Raw genomic sequence first — 22,315 nt, forward strand, 5'->3', positions numbered from 1 at the left:
CCATTTCCATTTTGTTCTTTGCACACAAAGTTCTGTTCACAATTGGTTAAAGTGCTTCCAAATATGCCCAGTTCTTGGTGGTGGTATTTCAGAACAGTTTGAGCTAATTTCAGAATGTGAACACTGTTTATGTCAGTTCTGTATTTATATTATTTTAACATCTATGCCAATGAATTTGAGCTTAGTTCACTTACTCCTTTTTCCTCCTACTAATACTTGTGACTTTAGAAATAGATTAACAAGAGTAATGTTAGGCAGTCTGAGTGGGCCTAATTGTTATTTGTATTTTGCCAGACTTTCCTGTTTTCTTGCTATTTTGATTAAAGCAGTGTTGTTGATGGAGGGGCTGGGAGGGGGGAAGGGTGATGTGGGGGACTGGGAACACATCACCATTACAAACTATTTCTTACTCTCTTTTCATATATGTGTGTGTGTTTCAATTATGCAGGAAATGATTCTAAAGTGGATGGCCTGGTAAATTTTGAGAAACTCAGAATGATTGCCAAAGAAATTCGCCAAGTTGTCAGAATGACCTCAGCAAACATGGATCCGGCTGTAATGTTCAGACAAAGGTGTGCAATTTAGAAAGACAGTAGGATTGGAGGTGTCTCAGCGTGGGTAGGGGTCTGGGTTTGTGTGTGCGTCAGTGTGTTAATATTTCGTTGTGTAACTTACCATTAACATTTACCATCCGAACCACAATCTTTATCAAATTATGGCACTGCAATTGATGCTTCCAAAACCTGCTTTTAATGGCTACTAAATGAACTTGTCTTCAAAAAGAAAAGAAGAGTAGGTTCTAATTTGAATGATTCATATTTTTGCTAAATAAAATGTTAGTGTCAGTAGTTTTGGGAGAGGTATAATATTAGTGGGGTATAATATTATCTATATATGAGAGAGAGATATAAAAAGCACCTAAATCACCCATGTATAAATCTGAAATGTTGCTTCAAAACAAAACCCCACTGATAACATATTAAAAACAACAAAATATTTTTTTATTACTTGTTCTAAGCACAGCTTGCTCCACCTACATGATGTCTGATATGCTCAGGGTGTAAGCAGGTGGAAGATGTTTTCTTGTTTCATTTTTTCTTTGTTTCTTTTTTTTTTTTTTCCTGATGCATAATATCATCAGGCTCTGTATTGTCAAACTGCAGAATAAAAGCACTATGACTTCTAAATCTGGTGCTGATTAGCTCCAGATAATATTTAGTGGAACTAAATAACTTCCTGCATCTGTTTGCTTGCCCCTGGCTGAACTAAAGGCATCAGCAGCCCCGTTGTTCCCGTGCAGGGTCCTGATGCTGAGCAGGGCCGTGTTGTCCTTCCCTCTGTTAGCTCGCCTCTGCACCGAACCGGCCAGGCAGAGCCGCTCAGGGGGCAGTTCAGGTGGGGAGCTGGCGACAAGATGATGTCCCGTGCCCAATCATTACACAGTTTCTACTTCAAAAACCGACAAATACTCCAGTGGGTTGTCTGTTCCGTGGGTGTCCCCAGCAGCATCTGGCCAGCGGTGGAGAGCTTCGAACACCGTGGAGGGAGCTCAGAGCATGGAGGAAGCTTAGTGAACAGTTGTGGCTGAAGCGTACTTTGTACAGGCCCTAACTAAATTCCACTCGATAGCTCACCTGTGCAGTTGTAATTGTCTTTGGTTTATCATTTCAGTTACATCTGCACAGGGGAAGGAAGCAGCGGATGTAAGGGTACGGAGCAGATGTAAGGGCATAGAAATTTGGTTCCCCATGGTCTTCCAGTGGTCAGGATTCACAGCCAGTCGTGAATCCTGTCTGTTTTCAGTGCTGACTATCAGGAAACATAACTGTTTTGTTTAAAATTGGTCCAGCTGAGGTTTGAGACAAAATAAACATTAATGAGGGTTCTGTTATAAGATGGACTGGTTTCAAAGTGGAGATTCACCTTCCTACTATTGGATTTGAATTAGCAAAATTTTTTTAGCATAAAGTTATAAAGCTACTTACTGATAAGCTACAGTTACTTTTCAGAAAGTTTGGCATTCACAGGTGAAATTTGTGTAAATAAATTTCCCTGATACCCCACGCACTTTCTAAGACCTAATGAAGTCTAATCATTAAATGAATTTAATAGTAAATTGTTACCTTTAGTATGTATGTTTGTTTTTTTTTCAGAATTAGGAAACACATTTTAATGACCATAATCTAAATTATGCACACTGACATTAAATGCTTAGGCATCTAATATTAGAGGTAGTGCCAAAGATTAAAAGAAAATAATTCCATGTTTTCACATCATTTATATTCATTTTCGTTGCCTTTGGTGTTTGATCTATCAGTTTGTGTTATGAAGCACCAATAAATGCTTTTGAAGATTAAAAACGAACAAGAAAAGATGCTTGTTAGTGGTAACATGAGACTTGCTAGCAAGTTCATTACCAATTAATATAGAGCATCTAGTTTTTCAATGTGTATTTGGCAACTAGCTTGTTTTCCAGCAGGCAATCAAGGGAAACAACATCATAAACTTGAATACTGATGATGATTTCTCATATGCTTACTGCAGTCCTAATGCAAAGAATAAATTAATTTAATCAACTTACTCATATTGCAGAAAGTGTGAACAGTTTTTGCGCACTCCATCAAAACTGAATTTTACTTACAGCAAATACTTAACAAGACAACTCGGTGCAAGTCTGGTTTTTAAATTTGTAGGTTAAACTTAAAAATAAAAAACTGATAGATGTTCTTCCATATTGAAGTATATGAGCAAGTCCTGCCCTTGCATTCCATTAAAACATTGTGTTATTGTTTGAGAAGAATTTTGCTGTATAGAAATTTTTTCTTTTCTGTTCTTTCCTGTCTACATCTTTCTTCCTGACTCTCAACTGTTTTATTTTTTTCCTGTGCTTTTCTGTTCAAATACATGCTTCAATGTATATGGCTCTTGCTTACAGGAAGAAGAGGTGGAGAAGTTTGGGGTAAGTGTAGAGATGAATGCAACTAAGATGAATAAAGATTATGCAACTCTTAACATACTGCATCCTCCTCGTTAGTGCATGCATCTGAAATACAGCATGCATTTTATTAACCCTGCAATACATATTTTTTGGAAAACAGGAATAAGGGGTTACTGTCAACGTTATACTGCAGCTGTAAGATTTCTGCGTTGCTTTTGTGTACTGGATAAGTTGTTTGAGTTTTGGCTTTATGCATTAAAAAACCCCACCTGCTACGCAGTTATATTGGAAGGCAGACTATTTTGGGAAATAAATAACTTGCTTTTCAACATGTAACAGGAAAGTTTAAGCCATTCTGCATTTAAACTGTAAGGACACTTATATTACGATTCGTGAATTGTGATAATTTCCCCTCCTGAAGATTGCATTCAAGCTTCAAAGTGTTTATTTTTAGTATATATATGAAATGTATCTCCTTTCATACACCATAATCCTCATTGATTTCACTGGGAGTCTTGATTTTGCAGGGACTGAATAATGAAATGACTAGAAATGAGAGTGCTAAGGTTGGTTAGTGAAAATCCTGACTGACACATGGCAGTGATTTAAAGATGATGATGTAGCCATATTTTATATGATCTGTATGTATATTTTTGCCCATAATCTATTATCTGTGTACCTTTGCACTTGGAAACTCTACTTCTGATGCTGTGGGTGCCCAGTTTGAAGCCAGCTGTATGTGAGCGTGTCAGCAGTGTGTGGAGGGCAGAGGCAGGAACGCCCGCGGTGCCCTGCCCTCGCTGCAATCGCTTTGCAAGTGCCAGGGGAAGCCTGGTGTAGCCGTGCAATTTGTCTGCAAAGTGTGTCCAGGCTCTTTTGTGCAGAGAACGGATTTACCCCTGCCAACAGTCATGGGAACAGTGCCAGGGCTTGTGCTAGGCAAACTGGGGAGAGCAGGTTTGGATACTGGTCCCTGATGCATGATGAGCAGCGTGTGGGTGGCCTTGGTGCAGGAGAGCTCGGCTGGCAGTGTTAGGTGGTCAGTTATCAGCTGCTCCCAGTACAGCTGCTGGGGAGAAATACCTCATGCCCAGCTGGAGCCAGTGTAACTTCTAACCCTTGGGATTACTGTGAGCACAAGTGAATAAGGAGAAATCATTTTTAGAGGAAATGGAATTAAGTTGCCTTAAAACGTCAAGTCCAGGCTTAAAAGAAAACCAGTGTGTACGTCAGCAGTAAAATATCTATATCATTAAAAATAAACATAGTGTAGTTTCCTGTTTCATAACACATGAGATATTAGCTTTGTTCTTATCCGTAGGAGATGGGAGTGCCCCCTTGGTTTGAATAAGTGTGAACAGTCCATCACGCCTTTTGCTGCTTTTTGCCTATAATAGCATTACTTTTTTTACTTGAGCTATACATTTCTGCCAGTTTTTAAGCTTATGTTTTCTCTTAGATTGACTCATTTAACATCTTTGAAAATATTGCAGTCAGCTGTTTTCTATCACTTCTTATTTTTTAAGCTTAGTGTGCTTGATTCTTTAGACTTCCTCTAACAACATGTTCCCTTCTGACTTTTTTGGCCGTTATGGCTCTTCTCTGCTGGAGATTTATTCTGCCACTTGTGATTCTGTAAACACAACCAAGATCTTGCTAAATGTCTTCACAAATAATTTAGCCTTTTAAAGTTATTCCTCTGTTTAAAAAAACCCACAACCAACCAACTTGAAACAACTTTCTGTTAGAATTTACAGGTAACATACACTATGATCTCCGTTTATTAAGAAATACATTAGGACTGTTTTGGCCGTTGGGCTTTTGACAGTGGGAGTGGGTGATGTGTTTGTTTGAACTATACCACTATCAGTTGTTGGTTCACTGATTCGGTGTGAATAAGAGTGGCTGTCAGGGAGGGTAACTGATGTACGTTGACAATTTGGGGATTATTTATTTTTGCTTCAGTTGCTGATAGAATTGGCAGCTCAAAATTAGGAGTGTTGAGGGAGCATTGTCTTTCATAGATGCAAGTCTGTACAAGGTCTGGGCATATGCATATCATAACTGCCTTCCTGACCTTTGTTGGGATACATTAATGAGCTGCTCTTCTGTGAATGTTTTTAATTGGGTAAAGAAGTTGAGTGCATAATAAAATGTACTTTGCATGTTTTACATAATTTTTCTGCTTATTTTAACATTGTCAGAAGCTCAGTTTTCTAAGAGAATCACAATACTCAGTCACTTCTATACTATGCTAATAGCAAGAAGTTTCTGTTGTAGGCCTGATGCGTACAGTGGGTACCAAATTCCTTAAACCAACAAAGTTACCAAGTTTGTCCACTCCTACAATCTACAGTAGAAATGGTGTGGGCCAGAAAGAGAGCGGTTCATTAACAGAGCGAAATGGGTACTGTACGCAGCGTTGCGCCTCATTCTTCCTAGTTCCACACTTCAACATGCAATCCTCTTCTAGATTCAAGTTGCTGCTATCAATTTACCAGAAGACAAGTGTTGTTTTAATGCTGTTCATCTTTTTAACTCATTTGCATCAGCATGCACTAGCCCTAACTGAAGATTATTGGTATTAATCTGCTTTGGCGTCTGCTACTGTAGCTCTTCATTGCTGTTGAGACCTAAAAATTTACTGCATCGCTCTCTTCTTTTATAGGTCTCTTAGCCAGGGCAGCACAAACTCAAATATGCTGGATGTGCAAGGAGGCGCTCATAAAAAACGTGCCCGACGCAGCTCCCTTCTGAACGCCAAGAAGCTGTACGAGGATGCCCAGATGGCGAGGAAGGTTAAGCAGTACTTGTCCAACCTGAATGTAGAGACAGACGAGGAAAAGATCCAAATATTGTCACTTCAGTGTGAGCCTGCATATAGCACTCGTAAGTACAGTGATCTAGAACGCTGGCATGATCTATGAAATCTATAAAAATCTTGTTCCTTCCTTAGAAATACCCATTTATGATCTTTCTCTTCTACCTTCAAGAAGACATACTCTAGGAAGTGCCTGTTTGTCAGTTCATGTACTTAGAATTTCAGCAAGCCAGTATTTATCTTTGAATCTCGGTTGAACTCTGAGAACTTCAGTGATGTTTTCTAGTTTGACCTTTAGTTCTTAAACTGTGTGTCTTTTCATCAGTCTGGAAGGAAATTCAATAGTACATTAGCTCTATTCTTGCCCTGCTGTCCTTGTACAGAATTAGGAAGGATAAAAGTAACGTTTACCGTATGAACAGCAAGAAAATGAAAAGAGGCAAAATCAATATAGAAGCTGCAATGGATTACAGCTTAGAATAAATGAAGATTGTTGAAGGAGAAGTTAGGTCAATACTGACTGATGGGATTGACATGGCTTGACAGCCAAGAATTGAAGGCTGCAGCAAGACAGTTTCCATAATTTGAACTCCTGTGCAACTGTCTAACTAAACAAATTATCTAACCTCCTATCTTACACGGGTCAGTAAATTGTTATTTAAAAATGAGAAATGGTTATTGTGTTTGGTTTTGATCCTTTCTAAGGATCATAACTTCCAGTTTCTTGAAAGGTAGGTTTGTTTCAAAATAGAAGAGTAGTAACCTTGCTAATCGAAACAGTGTTCATGCTTGTCTGTTGTCCAAATGTAGCAGTTTAAAACTTGGTTTTGTTTTCAAATACTGTTTTGTCTCTGATGCGGTAAGTTAAAAGCATGACTAGGGAATGGCATCTTGAAGATAAAATTTTAAGTCCTTTCCATTATGCAATATTAAGAATACAAATCCTTGTTACTTCCTAAGGTACCTTCCTATGCATTTTTTTTTATTTTTTTTTTTAGCATTTCCTTTTACATAGCACTGATGTAGGAATCCTGGAAACGGCCATCCTTGACTGCCTTTATAAAAATGTTAAAAGTCTGTGTATTCACACTGGCCTTGTGCCTGAGGGCTCCAGAAATCAAAGGCAGCTCTGGATAAAAAGATGCAGGGCATCATGCATTGTTAGAGGAGAGGTGTTCTGTGTGTGCGTGTTCAGCCAGGTATGGAATAGCACAGAATGTTTTGACTTAGAGGTGATGCTGTTGTGGGCTTTATGTTTTGCTCCTCCACCAAAACAATAAATTAAAGCCTGTCAGGATGAACTATTGATAGATGATGTATGTGCAAACGTAACAGGTGGCTGTACTATGCTCAGGAGACAAACATAAATGTTACCAGGTTGTTTTTCAGTTGTTTTAAAAAAATAATTTAAAATCTTGTTTGCACAGTGCTAGCCATAGATATTTGGAAGTAAAAATAGGGAACATACACTAACTTTTATTCCATGTAGTTAAGCAGATCAAGTCCTCTTAAACTTCAGAAAAGAAAAATGGAGGTTAAGTGGATATATACATAAATATATAGTAGAGTGGCATGTTATTAAAGTACCTATTTTGAAAAAACAGGAAAAAAACCACCAAAAAAACCCCAAAACCACAGGTAACTGGTCTGGTTGAGATTATACTCATAGTTTGCAGAGCTAGCAGAAAGGATGGGGGAACGATGTGGAGCAGGAGGGAATTGCCAGCCCCCCTCATGGTTTTTGCGCGGGTGGAGGGGGAGCACCGGACTGCTGCTGGAGGAGTTCTTCCACAGGTTGAGTCTTTACCCACATTTAAAATGTGACCAAGTAGCTTCGAATGACGGAGCCTGGTACCTGTTTTTGCAGATCAGTTTTGTGCAGATTGGTGTGGCTTTTTTCACATAGCCAGAAGAGTAGGAGGTACAGCTCCCCAGTCTCTTACCTCAGTAGTAAAATTCTCCTGGCCTTGCTTGCAGGAGGAGTAAGCAGCAGTAGTGCTCTAACCCAGACTTTTCCAAGAGAATTTAAGGAGAAGTCAGATGGCCTTAACTTCAGACTTTATTAATTGCTGTGTGGTGAATGTAGAAACTGAATCGGTGCCCTGTGTTGTAAATCAATTGTGCCACCTAGTGAAAGGTGTCGTGCCACTTGCAAAACGACCATTCCTGCTCCCTTTGGTGGCATTATGTCATTTTGAAGAAAATGCTGTTATGCTTTTGCGCCTTACGTACAAACAGCTAAAATGCAGACTTCTGGTAGAAATAAATCACATTTTTTGTCTTTTTTATAAAGTACCTCTATGGCACTTTAAAGGGTTTAGTTTTTTTTTTTTTTAATGCCATTTCATGCAACAGCCTCTTCAGTGTAATGGAAGGTGTGTGTTTTGGAGTAGAAATGGTTTCACGTAGGTTTCATCTCCTTCATACCATGGTGGTTTTGTCTGGATGGTTGTACTCAGAATGGCTGTAATAATCCTGCAATTCAAAGTGCAAGTTAGTTATATGTAATTTTTCTGTAACAGTGACAAAGAATTTAAGTGAAAGAAGGGGAGCAAAATCCTCAGAAATGTCTCCAGTACCCATGAGATCAATTGGCCAAACCACTAAAGCCCATCAGCATCAACAAAACAGGATGAGTCAAGTTCTTCAGGTTCCAACTGTGAATTTATACCCCAGCAGGAAAAAGGGACTGACAAAGGATCATGTCACATTCAGTGAGTATCTTCACGTCACTTGCCTGGAGAGTTTTGTAGATGAAGTAAGCAAAAGGGAGGAGCTGCTTGTAGTTGGGTGGATAATTTGAGATGCCACTGTGCTTCATTTACTTCATTCACTTGAAAACAGCTGAAGCATATTGCTGTGTTTTAAGAGAGTGTGCTGTTTTCTTAGCCATTCGCACAATTTTAAAATTTCTTAAAATAGCTAATGGTAAGGTGCTGTTTCCACATATGCTCTTGCTTTTTCACTTTTTTTTTTCTCCTTGAACTGATGAACATGTTCTAACTAAAGTGATCTTAATCTCTCTCAAACAGGTCAGATGTACTGTGTTAAGTCTTTTACTATGTATTTCTGCATTCTAGAGGGATCTTGCACAGAGAACAACATTGCTTTTTTCTTTTAATGACAAAATGAAGTATAGTAAATTTAGCTGAAATCACAAATCACAGACATCTAATAATTTAGCCTCTGGGAACACCATTATAACAATGTTATTGTCAAATGGAGCAACATGGTTTTAATTGCTCCTAGTGACAATCAGTTTTTTCTGTCTCTAAAATTGCTAGTTGCAAAGCAGCATTATGTATTAAAATGCTTTTGACCTGTTTGAATAACTGTTGTATCACTTGAAAGCTCCGATTGTGGGTTATTGAATAAAGTTAGTTGCAGTTAGTAAATGATACAAAATGATTCTATGATGCATCAAGCATCAATATCCTTTAAAGTAGCTTTAGCAAACAATATATTGCAGCATATAAAATAAAGTGTTCAGTTATTTCAAGTCTCCTCTTAAAAGCCCGTGCAACTTGATATGCTCCAGAAGCTTTGCTGCGAGGTGTTTCTTCATTCCCGTGTGTTAAGTGTTCAGTGTTCGTCTAAAAAGCTATTGACAGCTTCACTCCTCAGCACTGTCCTTCTGCAAGGTGGTCTGGTAGTGCAAGAAATCCTGAAATACTGGTTGGCAAAGTAAAGTGGCTCACTGGTTTTGCTCAACTTGCCAAGCTGTGTATAGCACCCATGAGCGCTGACTTGAGAACTTGTGATTGTGAAGATCTTGACCTGACTTGTTGGCTATGATGCAAATTGCAAATTGTTTTTAACACTGTCCCAACAGTGTTATGGGCAAGGGTTTCCTCCAAGTTTTGTGTGTTACAATTTTTAGTCCCTTACCAAACCCACATTTAGTGTATCTGTTAAAATGGTTGTGGTTATGACCGGGGCGTTGGAACACACTTCAGACGAGCAGCCAGCAGCAGCAGTAGCCACTGTTGATCTGATCTAAATTTGAAATGGAGACTGCCTCCACACGCAGGATTAATCCGAGTGCCTGCTCCTCTCTTTGCTGAATACTCCAGTGACTGGTGAACACTGTGCTTATTTGTAGTTCAAACAGATATCACTAACTTGAAGGAATAACAACACGCAGTAAATAATTCCATGGTTTTAATAGGTACAGGCTCTCCGCAGAAGTCCTTAAGCTTGTCTGAGGAAGTAAGTAGTAAGAAACAAACAGACGACACTATGTCCATGGCATCATCTTTGCACTCCAGCCCACCCGCTTCTCCTCAGGGCTCTCCACGCAAAGGTACGTGTGTGCGTGAGCGTTCCCGGTGTGTGTGTCAGCATCGGCCTGGGCTGTACTAAAACCAGGGCAGGCAGTGGCAGGAATATTTGTTGGTAATGACATGTCAGAGAAATAGTAGTCTAGAATAGTCATGTCAAGAATAGAATCATGTCTGTCTGTGAGTAGACATAGTTTTTCAGTGTATTTATATGTTTTGGCTTTGAGTCACCTACTATTAAAAAAGGGTAAGAGTTGTTTTCTTAAAAAATGAAGTGCTTCTGACAAAATTCCTGGTAGATCTTAAGAGTTGATGCCTGTTGGCATATTGGTTCCGATTTAGGTGGCTACTTATACAAATGGGATTTGCAAACTTGAAGACAATAGTGTTGCATGGAAACTGCAGCTTATGTTTTTGCCTAAGGTAGCTGGGCTATCAGGTGATTAGATGGAGCTGGAGATAAAATGGTGTCATAGTTCTCCAGAACAGATGGTTTTGATAGCCGCAGAAGTAGCGCATCCATCTAAATCCTTGAGTTGCCATTCATATTTTTTGTTCTTGTGCACAGGGCTTTGTATACGTCCCTGTCTATCATGATGCTCTGAGAACCCCTTTATTTTTGATGTCTTCATCTTAAAAGACCCGCATCACTTCATCATTAGTCAACCAACCTTGGATGGGAATTCATTTGAAATCTCTTAACACCACTTTGTAGTCAGCCAGTGTGGTCAGTGTGGAATGGTGTAAGGCATTTCTCCCTCCCTTCTGTGCTGCTTCTGACTCACTGACAGCCCCAAGCCACTGGATTAGCATGGCATGGCATGGTGACTTACTGCATCTTCTCACCCTTCTCAGTGGGAGATCATGCTGGTCCGTCCACTTCTGCCTTCACAAGATACTGTTTCCTTTAGGAGAATGCCACTTATTTTACTTAAACACAGCATATGTATAAGAAGCTTAATTACTTGGGTTGCCAAACCTCGCTCCACTGAGATTTTTGAGCATCGCTTAAAAATATGTTATTTTTGTTAACTTTCATCTAGTTCTTTGAAAATAATATTTTGTTTGTTTGGGATTATTTCATTAATTCAACTTGCTTTCAGCATATTTTTAGCACTGATCTAATTTGATTGAGGTGATCCGTACCCTGTTGTATGTGTAGTGCTAACAGCTCATTGAACTAAAATTAGGTGCTTCACAGACAGCTGAAAGATGTAATTTTAGGCACAAACACATTCCACTAAATCTTAGATTTCATTTTCTTTTGAGCTGTACCCAAGTGATATGCAAATAAGATTGAAGAAAAAAGGCTTTAAAAGCACAATGTTATTTTTGCTGTTATTTATCACGTCACTTATCAAGATCTGCCTGTGTGTACTTTATCGTAGTTGGTAACATCCAGAGGTCGGATAACTGCAGTCAGATGAATCTCTCGGGCTCTTCCTCATCACTTGCCAGTGAAACCAGCAACAAGAACAGTGGACAACGCAGCTACGGAATAGGTGGGGCTTATTTGCAAAAGAAAATTCGGATGATTGTCCAAGCAAGAGGCAGTTCTGACATAAGTGGAAAGGGAGAAAGAGAGGATGAGAGTGAAAAGGCAGAAGCTGAGCGTGAGCACAGGAAAATAAAGGGACCCCTGTTTAGAAGACTTAGGGAAAGAAGCTTCTCCAGGGAAAGAACAGCTTTTGCTGCCAAAAGGGAAGCAGAACATGCTGAAGTCTCAGAAGGGAGTGAATACCAAACGGAGAAAGACAGCGATGCTCTGAGTACAGCAAGTATCTATAGCAACAGCAATGTGTGGACATCTTACTGCCTATGCATGAAGTCTAGAAAAAGAAGGAAGACTATATGATGTATTCTTAGGAGAAAGACAATGACGCCCACTTTGTGTCAGATACACAGATTTTATCCAAGTCATTGTAGCATTATTCATGTACATGTTTAAGCTGTTGAATGTGCTTCCCTTTCAGATATTTGTGTCAGTTATTTATAGCTAATCACCCTTACAGTTCAGTGAAGACAATAATGTGAAGTTTAGAAAATCAAGGAGCAGGCACAGTGGCAGTTCTGTTATTTAGTGTTTCACAAATGCCAACGACACAGTAAGTTCTGCAACATTCTCTTAATTAGACTCTAGATAGTCCCTCATATGATGTAAATCAAATGCTCGCTTCCAGTGTTGGTGTGAACTTGCATCGGCCACGTCTTCGTCTGCTAACCTTTTCAGCCCAGCAGAGACTTGGTGTTCAGTCTGTTTATACACATACGCTGTTATTGAATGACTGAGCTCTCAGATAGTGTTAATCTCTTTAATGAGGAAGAGTTCTTTTGTTCTCCAGGTCTTTGAAGTTCTTGAAGAAAAGCGTCTTAAAATTAAGACGCACTTTGAGAACATTTCTTACTACACTACAGTTGTGTTAATTTTTAGAAGTCCATTAGACAAAGTGAAGAATGTGAGGTATTAATTATTGTCAAAGGAAAAGAAACTGAAATGGAACCTTACGAATACTGGTCTTAAATACATTTATTTTCATTCATAAGTTACAGTTCTTTTTATAGTTTGATAATACTGATGTTTAAGGCTCATATTTGCTCTTAAAATCTTACAGCAATAATCAAGCTTAAGCTGTGAAATTTCTCAAATTGAGCTGTATGCTCAGTGACACATATACCAGTGGCTCCATAGTACCTCTGTATTTTGTATGGACTTACTAGCACCAGTTTTCTGTATGAAGTTGTTTGTATCACTGGTATGGCTTTTACGCTGCCTGGTCATTCCGCATTTTCACCTAATTGATGTAAATATATGGCAGTCCAGCTCAAAGGCACATGTAGGTAGAAATGAAGTGAGAAATCAAGCGATTAGCAGGAATCTGGGGAAAAATGCTCGTCTAAGGACTGTCAACAGTGTGTTCTTGTGGTCTTCTGTAAAGAAAGACCATGTTCTAATTAACTTACAGATGTTTATTTACCTATACATGAAGCAGTTGATCCAGTATTTTCAAATAAATGTTCTAATTTTGTAACTTTATGCACATAATATAAGGCATATTGTAGACTGTTTTCTCCTAGTGAAGGCAGGGATATGTTTCCTGACATGCAGTGGATTTGCTATAGAGATAACCACTGGGAACTTAAAGAAAAAAATATTAAGTTTAAAAAAAGCCCCAAAACACCACACAGTTGTTAATTCAAGATGTTTTGCCCTCAGTTAAAGGCGAACAAGGCACAGCTGTAGGCCAGAGAATTATTGAAGGCAAAGTGTTTTGGGTTTTTTTTTTTGGTTGTTTTTTTTTTTAATTTTAAAAAATCAACCAAACGGCAAACCAGTTTAAGACACCTCCTGATTTTGTTGCCTGACAGCACAAGAGAATGAACTCTGGTCTGCCCATAAGATGGTGCATGGACTTACCTAGAGAGGTGAATACTCCAGAGAGCTTGAAATCTGAGCATCCTAAATTTGCTGCTGCAACTGAAGACACACAAGTTTATGGGACCTGATGGGATTCATCCCAGGGTACTGAGAGTGTCAGCTAATGTTATTGCTAGATAATCTGTCTGTTATTTATCAGTGATCTTGGGACTCTGGAGAAGTTCCAGTCAACTGGAAGCTAGCAAATGTTGTTCCAATTTTCGAGGAAGTCAAGGAGGAAGGCCCTGGTGATTATAAGCCTGTCAGGCTCACTTCAGTGCCAGGTAAAATGATGGAGAAGATTATTCTGGGAGTTACTAAAAAATGCTTGCGAGACAGTGTGGTCATGAGTCAAAGCCAACATGGATTGGTGAAGGGAAGGTCGCACCTTACTACCTTAATATCCTTTAAGATCAAAATCCCTAATTGCCTGCTGGGAAGGTGAAGGGACAGCAGCAGATATGGGTGTTGGGGATTTTAGCAAAGCTTTTGGTATTGTCTCTCATGGTATCCTTCTGGGCAAAGTGTCCAGCATGTACACGATACTGTGGGTAAACAGTTGGCCCAAAGGGTCCGTCCCAAGGAGCTGTAGTAAATGAGGTACCATCTAACTGGTGACCACTCACTAGTGGGGCTCTCCAGGACACAATTGCAGGGCCAGTCCTCTTCAGTGTTTTTATCAATGACCTCGAAGCAGGGAGTTGAGTGCACACAACTAAGTTTGCTGACAGCTCTAAATCAGGAGTTGTTGATTCCTTCCAGACCAGAGAGGTCTTACAGCGATCTTGATGAGAGTGCTGAGCAGTCACCAGCTTTATGAAATAGAACAAGAACCAATAGCAGATTCTGCACCTGGGACAAAGTATTTCTGGATGTCTGTATAGACCTGGGGGCAAAGGCTGGAGAGCAGCGCTGCGGAAGGGGATCTGGGGGTGTAGTGGATGGGAAGCCCAAGATGGGTCAGCAGTGTGCTCTGACAGCCGAAAGGGCCACCCGTGGCCCGGGCTGCATTAGGCACAGAAAGAAGAGGTTGTCACGCCATATTCAGCACTGATATGGCCTCACCTTGAGTGTTGTGTGCCGTTTTGGCCTCCACTGTAGAAAAAGGGTGTAAAAATACTGGAATGTGCCCAAAGGAGGGCAACAAAGGTGGTGAAAGGACTAGAGGGCATAACTTAAGAGGAGCAGCTGAGGTCACTTGGTCTGTTCAGCTTGGAGCAGAGGAGACTGAAGGATGCCTTCGTTGATGTCTACAGTTCCTCACAAGGGATAGCAGAGTGGGAGGTGCTGATCTCTTCTCTCTGGTGTCCTGGGACTCCTGGGAATGGCTTGAAGCAGGAAGTTCAGATTGGGTATTAGGGAAGAAGTTCCTCGCTGAGGTGCTGGTCCAGCACTGGAACAAGCTCCCCAGGGAAGTGGTCATGGCCCCAAGTCTGTCAGTGTTACAGAAGTGTTCAGTGCTCTTAGATACATAGTTCGACTTTTAGGTTGCCCTGTGTGGGGTGAGACCAGTCACTAAATCTGAAGGACCTTGGGGTGTGCTTTCCCTCAGACCAGCCCAGATGCATTTTGCTGAGTTGAGTTCATTTCAGTTCTTTCCCTGATTCTGTAAGGTCATCAAAATAAATGATTTAGGCGACTTGTCCATACTACGGGATTTTTCTGATGCAGTCTGGGGACGGGTGTCCCATCTGGAATCACTTTAGCTATACCAGCAGAAGCATCTACAAGATCAGTGTAGCCAGAGCCCATGGCAGTCCCCAGTATAGCAGTCACTTTTATGTTTGCTCCAGGTACTAGGAAGTGGAGGTGTTGGATATATGGGGCTATATACATTGTTTGTGTTTGAAAGAAGTTATTTGAAGGTAAGGGTAAGCCAAGCAGAAAAAATACATTATGAAATACATTATACGTTTTGCTCTGAACCTGGTAAGGTCTTTAGCTGTTTCCCTTTGGTGGAGCAATGCCGGCATCTGGTCCTGCTCCTGCCAAAGTGGGGTTTCCCACTTTTACTTCCTTCTCTGTTAATTTTGGAACAGATAATAAAACTGAAATAGACCATATGGCTAATCCCTGAGTGCTAATAGCTGGCTTTTACCTTAGTCAGCATCTCTTCATCCACTGCCAAATTCTTCTTTGAGTCTCACATGACGGTAGGCAGAGGGATAGTTGAAAGTCTGAGAGAGCTGGGCTGGTTTAGCTGGGAAAAGAGAAGCTGGGAGGGGAACTTACCAGTGTCTACAAATATCTTCAGGGCGAGTGCCAGCAGGACGGGGCCAGGCCCCTTCCAGTGGTGCCCGGCGACAGGACAAGGGGCAACGGGCACAAACTGCATCACGAGAAGTTCCAGCTCCACGTGAGGAAGAACTGCCCTGCCCTGCGGGTGACGGAGCCCTGGCACGGGCTGCCCAGCGAGGCTGGGGGGTCTCCTTCTCTGGAGACATTCAAACCCGCCTGGACGTGGTGGGTCCTGCTCTAGGAGAGCTGCTGCAGCGGGGGGGACGGGGTGAGCTCCAGCGGCCCCTGGCCCCGCAGTGTGGTTCTGTGACACGCACTGCAGTTATACTGGAGGACTCGGCGCTTGCAGAGTCAGACCTGATCTGTCCACCCATTCATGCTGCAGCTGTTGATCCTGGTCATGTAGGTTTAACCTTCTGGTCTGGAGAGTAGTGGAGCTGCAGGTAGGTTATTTGCGTGACCGGACTTGCATTAATAAATAGATGCTGATAGGTGCTAGAAGCTTTAGTACCCTAAAAACTTCGAGTTTTATGCAGACAGGGTTTGAATGTTGTTTCTTCTAAATATCCTTGCTGAAATGTGTGTGTCAATACTTTGTTGTTGCGCATAGTAAATTCAAATTGCTTTTTGACTAAGGCATTCTTTTGTCCTCTCCTTTAGGCTACGCCCTTATACCTTCCACTAAATCTGATAACTTCTCAGACTCCAGTCACAGTGAGATTTCATCCCGGTCCAGCATTGTGAGCAACTGCTCAGTGGACTCCATGTCAGCAGCGCTGCAAGACGAGAGGAGTTTGTCCCAGTCTCTCATCGTGGTGGATTCAGTGGGAGCAGAGAGGAAAGAGCATCCTCAGCCGCTGGCTGATTATGGCCAGCCGTGCCCAGGGTAAGGTGCAACCGGTTTGGTTCGTAACTGGTATCAGAAGGGGTAACGAAGGTTTGGTCGGGACACAGTTGTGCACTCTGCTGTGGTTATTAAGCTCTTGCTAGAAGCTGGAGCACAGTCTGCTCTGTACAGAAAAGAGCCTGTTTGCCCAAGAAACTTACACTACTACTTGGGTAGACAGCAGCTTGTTCCGTCGGTGGGGGTTCAGATGGACCCCTCTTGCAGGAGACTGCAGATGTGTTGAAAGCTGGGCCGATACTTAACAGGTCAGTGCAGTAGTGAGAGACAGCAGAAGAGCAGGGTGTTAATCGATTCTCTCTTGAGTCAGCAGTGCCAGTCACTTAGCATACTCTAATGTGATTTTTAAGGATTTTTCTTACTACCGTTTGTTGCTTAGGCAGACTGGGGGCCTTCTGCCCACGTCTTCCTGAGAGTTTCTACACAAGAGGTCTTGTTACTTCAGTACAATGAGAACTTGTCCCGAGATGACACTTTGAACTGGAAGTTTTTAGTTTTGTCTTACTAGATTTTAAGCCTTGATCTGTGGGATTTAATACATGGGAATGTTCTACCCCCAGATGATGTGGTTTTAAGTAAATGAGCGATGCCCCTTATGTTTCTAATTTTTACAGCTCATCTCGAAAGCTATATAATGTTTTTATTATTGAAATCTATAAAGAGCTCTATGTTGTTTCTGTATGGTTTATTGTAATAGACCACTATTCTGTGTTCTCTCCCCTGTAAAAAAAAAAACAGCTTAGTGTATGCTTTGCTAAAGTAATGCAGCTCTTAAATTAGTGATTCAGTGTGTTTCATTGGGCTAAAATGGGAATTTAAAGATGTGCTTCATAAAAGAAAATAATTCCCTTTTCTAAAAGGCATAATGCATGCCGAGAATCTAGTCAGAGCAGTAACGGTGTATCGAGTGAAATGCCCCTTCATACTGGCCATGAAAAGCCACCCTCCGTGGTGGCTGAAGGAGAGTGAATTGCTCCAGGGACACTGCTGCTCTCTGAGCTCGCTCCTTCCCTTGCACATGAAAAGCACATTGTTCATGTTTTGTGGTTGTTCCTTTATGCCTTAGTTTCAATTGGTTTTGGAGGGAAGAAAGTGGGGTTTATGCTAGAGTTTATAGAATAGGAAAGCACGGGGGAGAAAAGTTGTCTGCACATGTCTAAGAAATGTTCCTCGATTTCACCTGTTGGTAAGCTGCTGAGGCAGTGTGGGATTTTAATGTGCTGCCCATGCATTTGTTAACATAACCAGAAATAGTTAAGGACTTGAATAATGTCTTGCAATCATAACTTCATGTATTTTAAATTCATGCAAACCTGGCCTTATTTTTTTCGCCTTAATTATGCGTTGACAGCGATTAGAGCTTTTAGCAGCCATTTCATTAAACAAGAAATGTTGTCCTTTGGTTTTCAGAATCTGTCACTCCAGATCGTTTCCACAAATGTTATTTATGCCAGCATTTCCAAACGACCGTGAAATACAACTACCTGCACTCTGTCTGAACAGCTTTATGTTGCTGCCAGTGAAGGGGTGGTTTTTTTACTCTAAATACTTATTTCGGTTTTAGTTTCTGAATGCAAAGAAAAAGGTGGTAGTAGCCTGAAACTGAGAGGTAATTGCTCCTCTGCTTTCTGCCAGGCACTGTCTTGCTGTAGTTGGTAGAGGAGGGCTGCTGTGGGCCAGGTTTTTATGGATTTGGGATCAAGCCTGTAAATGCCTGTTGCAGAGATGTTACTCCCCCGGGAACAGCTTCCCTGCTGCGTGTGCAGTAGTGGGTCGGGAAGAACGGTGTTTCTTGTCAGTGCTCCCCTGTGCCCTGGCCTTGCTGCCTACCTGCTTTAAAACCAGAGTTTATTTGTCTTTAAAACCAGGTAATTGTCTCAGAGTATGTCGCTATTTTAAAAGCTTATGAGATGTTTTTTTTCCCCCCAATTTCTGTCGTTTTCAAATGTAGCTGGTCAATCACTAGGCCTGCTCTCATCAGAGGGATGGCTTTCACATCCTCCATGAGCAGTGAGGAGATCTCCCATGAACATATCACGGTAGAGGCAGCAGATAGCGGCCGGGGAAGCTGGACTTCATGCTCAAGTAGTTCTCACGACAACTTCCAGAATATCCCAAACCAGAAGAGCTGGGATCTCCTCAATTCTTACCGTCACACCCAGCTGGACGGACCTATAGCTGAAGTTGATCCCACAAACTGTTACTCTGAGGAGGGTTATTTGTATTCTGAAGGCTTATCCAAAACCAACAGGCAGTCGAAAGCCAGCGTGGAGCTCGATCAGTCTCGGCAGAGCTGGGCCTCCTCCAGCTCGCTGTCAGACACCTACGAAACAAACTATGGGACGATTAAGCGGAGGGGGTTGGAGAACTCCACAGCAGAGCAGACGGAGGTTTTGGACTCTAAACCAGGCGCTGATACAACTTACAAAACTGTTACTTCGAGTACAGAAAAAGGCCTGATAGGTAAGCCAAGCCAACAGCTTATGGAAGCTTCTACATCTGTTTTTCGTTTTGATACTAAGTTGTTAAATGACATCAGCAGGTCTGGGAGCTGGATGGCATGTTAAATTCAGCTTTACATGTGGTTTTAATCAGAACACTACGCAGACAGTGTGTTTTCAAGCCGCCGCCTTTTGCATTAGGAAAATTGAAATAATAAACCAGCCCACTTCCCAGTCGCTTTATGGGTCTGCCGGAGAACTGTCTCCATGAAAATGTCAAGCAGTCCTCTCTGTAGTATGGCCTTCTATTTTTATTTTTTTTTTGCATGGTTTTGGAAACACTCATCACTGTAGACATTTCTCTCTGACAAGGAGCAATGAGCACAGCTTCTTGAAGTCCATGTAATACAGACTTTCCATGGACCTGAGAGGGAAGAGCATGACTGCTGAGTGGAGCAGGGCTGTCCCACCTCTGGGGCTGGGGCGGCTTTCATCCACAGGGCTTTGGTCTGTGGAAGCTCGAGGGCAAAGCAGATTCCCTTGCTATCTTTGTGATGTTAGACTGCCGTTTATTTGATTATGCAGTTTGGCTACATATGAAAGGAGAGAAACTTTCAAAATGTCTTCTCAAAGGTGCATAGTTCTACTGAGCAAGATGTTCTTTCCCTGGCCTGCTGAGTTTAGCAGCCAAAACTAAAGGAACTGTCAGGAACAAGCTAAAACACGGAGTGCAAAGCTTTCTAGACTGTATGTCAAGGGTGCAGCTGAAATGCAATTTAATTACTGACTAGATTGCTAGAGGGGTTTATGTTATCAAGGTAATTGCCTGAATAAATATCACATGTATGGTGGAGGTCTTGGATTGTGTTCCTGCTCCTTGGCTTTGTAGAAGAAAGGCAGCATGGTGAAGCCTTGCAGAAAACTTGCTCGTAGCTCACTGCTGTGCATGCACTCTGCCCTTGTAGTGTTTCAAAGCCGCTCATGAGTCTCTGAGCTGTTTTAGGAGATGGCATGTTAGCTATTCAGTACATGCTCTCTTTGCTCATGGCTCTTTCCCTTCTTTTTAATTCTGTTTACATACTGCACCATATAGTTTTCCTCCTTTGTGCAGTCATAGCACACTGGTGAGAAACACTCAGCAGCGTGCTTCAGTAGAGCGTGCGTATGTCGGCTTAGGCAGAGATCTGGTATAGGTGGATATAATTTCTGGTTTGCAAATGCAAATCTGTTACGTTATTCACCATCATAAAATATGCCAAAGATTTTAACTTTATTTCACCATTTGCTTATTCTCTACAAAGAACTTGTTGCCAGAGTCTATGACTGCATGAATTCAGAATATGGTGTACAAAACAAGAATCTTTAGCTCATTTTCTCAGTGAGTGCTGGTCTTGAAAAGTACCCTGAAAGAATTGGCACAAGCTCTCTCGCCTAAAAGCTTTGAAAAGGAGCTGAAAAGACACTGCCCGCGTGCTAACAGCGGAATGAGTAAATGCAATGGCTTCGTACTTTACATACATCTCTGCCCTCCGCAGCACTGAACGTTTCTTGATACGGCCTTTGCTTTACCAGCAGAGAAGGTGTGGAATGGTGATGTGCCATTGCTGTACATACAAAGGGAAAAGCATTTCCATTACTTTTACCTATAGTAGACAGCAAAACTTATATTGCTGCCTTTCAGTTACAATTCCCTTAACCACTGTGTGGAATTTTACCCTGCTTTTTTACAAAGTGAATATTTGAGTATTCAGCTGCTTGGGAAGGGGAATTCCTTGTAAAGGGGTTTTGTAACCTTACCTGAGACTGTGGGTGGGTGATAGAAATTATGGACACTTAATCCTGTGGGCATTAAATGCTCTTAGAATGTTTTGTTTTGATAGAATTTGTAAAATGTTATGAATTGGAAATTTACAAAAGAGCACATTATTCGTACTTTGATTGTTACAGTAGGGTAGATGCTAGCTCTAGGAAGCCTGAGGGTTTCTCCGTTAAAGGAGAACATACCCGCCCTCGTTAGCCCTCCTGCAAAACCAACAAAGACCAAAGGTACAGGGGTTGCTCAGAGGACCCAGCCCTTTCCCAGCCGTTCAGGGAGACGCAAGCCTCCTTCACTTCCCTGCTTTCTCATAGGGGCCCAGTTAAATGCTAGTTAAATGAGAATTAGTCCTTAAAATCAGCAGTATAAATCTCTGCCTGTACTCCCGTGTATCTGCTAAAACCCAGACTCTGTGGATTTGTTTTGGTTTATTTTACTGTAAGCCCAAGTGTTAACTGAGGCCATCAGGTATAAACCATCTCTCGTTCCCGATACCAACACCTGGAGCCCCAGAAGGCCACAAGGCAATATGAAGTGCTGCTTTATTTTCATCCTTTCACATTCTTCTAAGATAAGAAAATATTACAGTTGCTGAAATAAATGAAACTGTAATGAACGTGCACTGTTTAAAATGTATCCCCAAGAAGAATGTAAATTCACTCAACCAATAGATTTAAAAATTTACCCTAGCTTTGAAACTCTCCTGTTGCAACATGTACATGGAAAAAGCCCAATTTAACATGCACATGAGCCCCAGACTGGGGGTGGGTGGGAGGGAAGGGAACTTTTAAAAAATAAAGTTTTGGGTTGAGTGCCTTTGTGTCCTGAACAGGCACACATTCCTGCCAACGAACAGGGCAGGAAGGCAGAAGATGAGTTATGTGGCGTGGACATTGGAAATAAATACTGTTGATTGTAGGCTTTTCATGGCTGCAAAAGGTGTAGTGCAGACTTTCCAAAGGCATTTCTTTCCGTGAATGTTCCTGTTTATTTCTCAGAGAAATATACAGAGAAAATAGAAGATGGAGATTTAAAAGAAAACAACAAAAAAAAAAACAACAAAGGAAAAAGAAAAAAATAGAAGTATGGACATAAGCTATTATTTACTGTTAGAAAATGTAAAATAATGAATGCAGGCTCAATATCCATTTTGCCTCATAGGAGCAGTTTTACGTGATAGTATTTTGTTTTTTTAGTTTGGGTGATTGGGTGGTTTAATGTCTTACTACATATCAGTTGATACGGTGATATTTTCTTATAATGATTTTCTTTCAAGCCACTGGCCTCTCTTGGGTGATGAAGTAGATGTTGTTGGAAGTCAGCCAGCAGTTCTTGCTGTCGGACGTTAGCACGCTGTGCAAAGTAACTTTGCACTAGTTGCCTTAATTTCTCTTGTTTCAGTTTCCCAGCCCGTAGCAGAGGGTGGCAGCGGACTGGGCTGGCAGCGCTGCGGTGCTGGCTC

At 41.3% G+C, this 22,315-nt stretch overlaps 1 protein-coding gene across 6 annotated transcripts in view; it reads left to right on the forward strand.

Annotated features, from left to right (window-relative positions):
• Positions 1-22,315, forward strand: part of RAPGEF6 (Rap guanine nucleotide exchange factor 6) — a 133,121-nt gene that overhangs the window by 104,365 nt on the left and 6,441 nt on the right. For 4 of the 6 annotated variants that reach the window (XM_040602886.1, XM_040602882.1, XM_040602887.1 and 1 more), the window contains 8 exons: positions 449-572; positions 2,936-2,959; positions 5,607-5,827; positions 8,282-8,473; positions 9,928-10,062; positions 11,428-11,541; positions 16,353-16,578; positions 18,548-19,059. In XM_040602886.1, coding sequence (XP_040458820.1) covers positions 449-572; positions 2,936-2,959; positions 5,607-5,827; positions 8,282-8,473; positions 9,928-10,062; positions 11,428-11,541; positions 16,353-16,578; positions 18,548-19,059 — 1,548 coding nt within the window. The remainder of the gene's footprint in view (positions 1-448; positions 573-2,935; positions 2,960-5,606; positions 5,828-8,281; positions 8,474-9,927; positions 10,063-11,427; positions 11,542-16,352; positions 16,579-18,547; positions 19,060-22,315) is intronic. The other 2 variants (XM_040602884.1, XM_040602885.1) reach the window with 1 other exon arrangement.

Source organism: Falco naumanni, chromosome 8, assembly GCF_017639655.2.
Source record: "Falco naumanni isolate bFalNau1 chromosome 8, bFalNau1.pat, whole genome shotgun sequence".
Taxonomy (NCBI): domain Eukaryota; kingdom Metazoa; phylum Chordata; class Aves; order Falconiformes; family Falconidae; genus Falco; species Falco naumanni.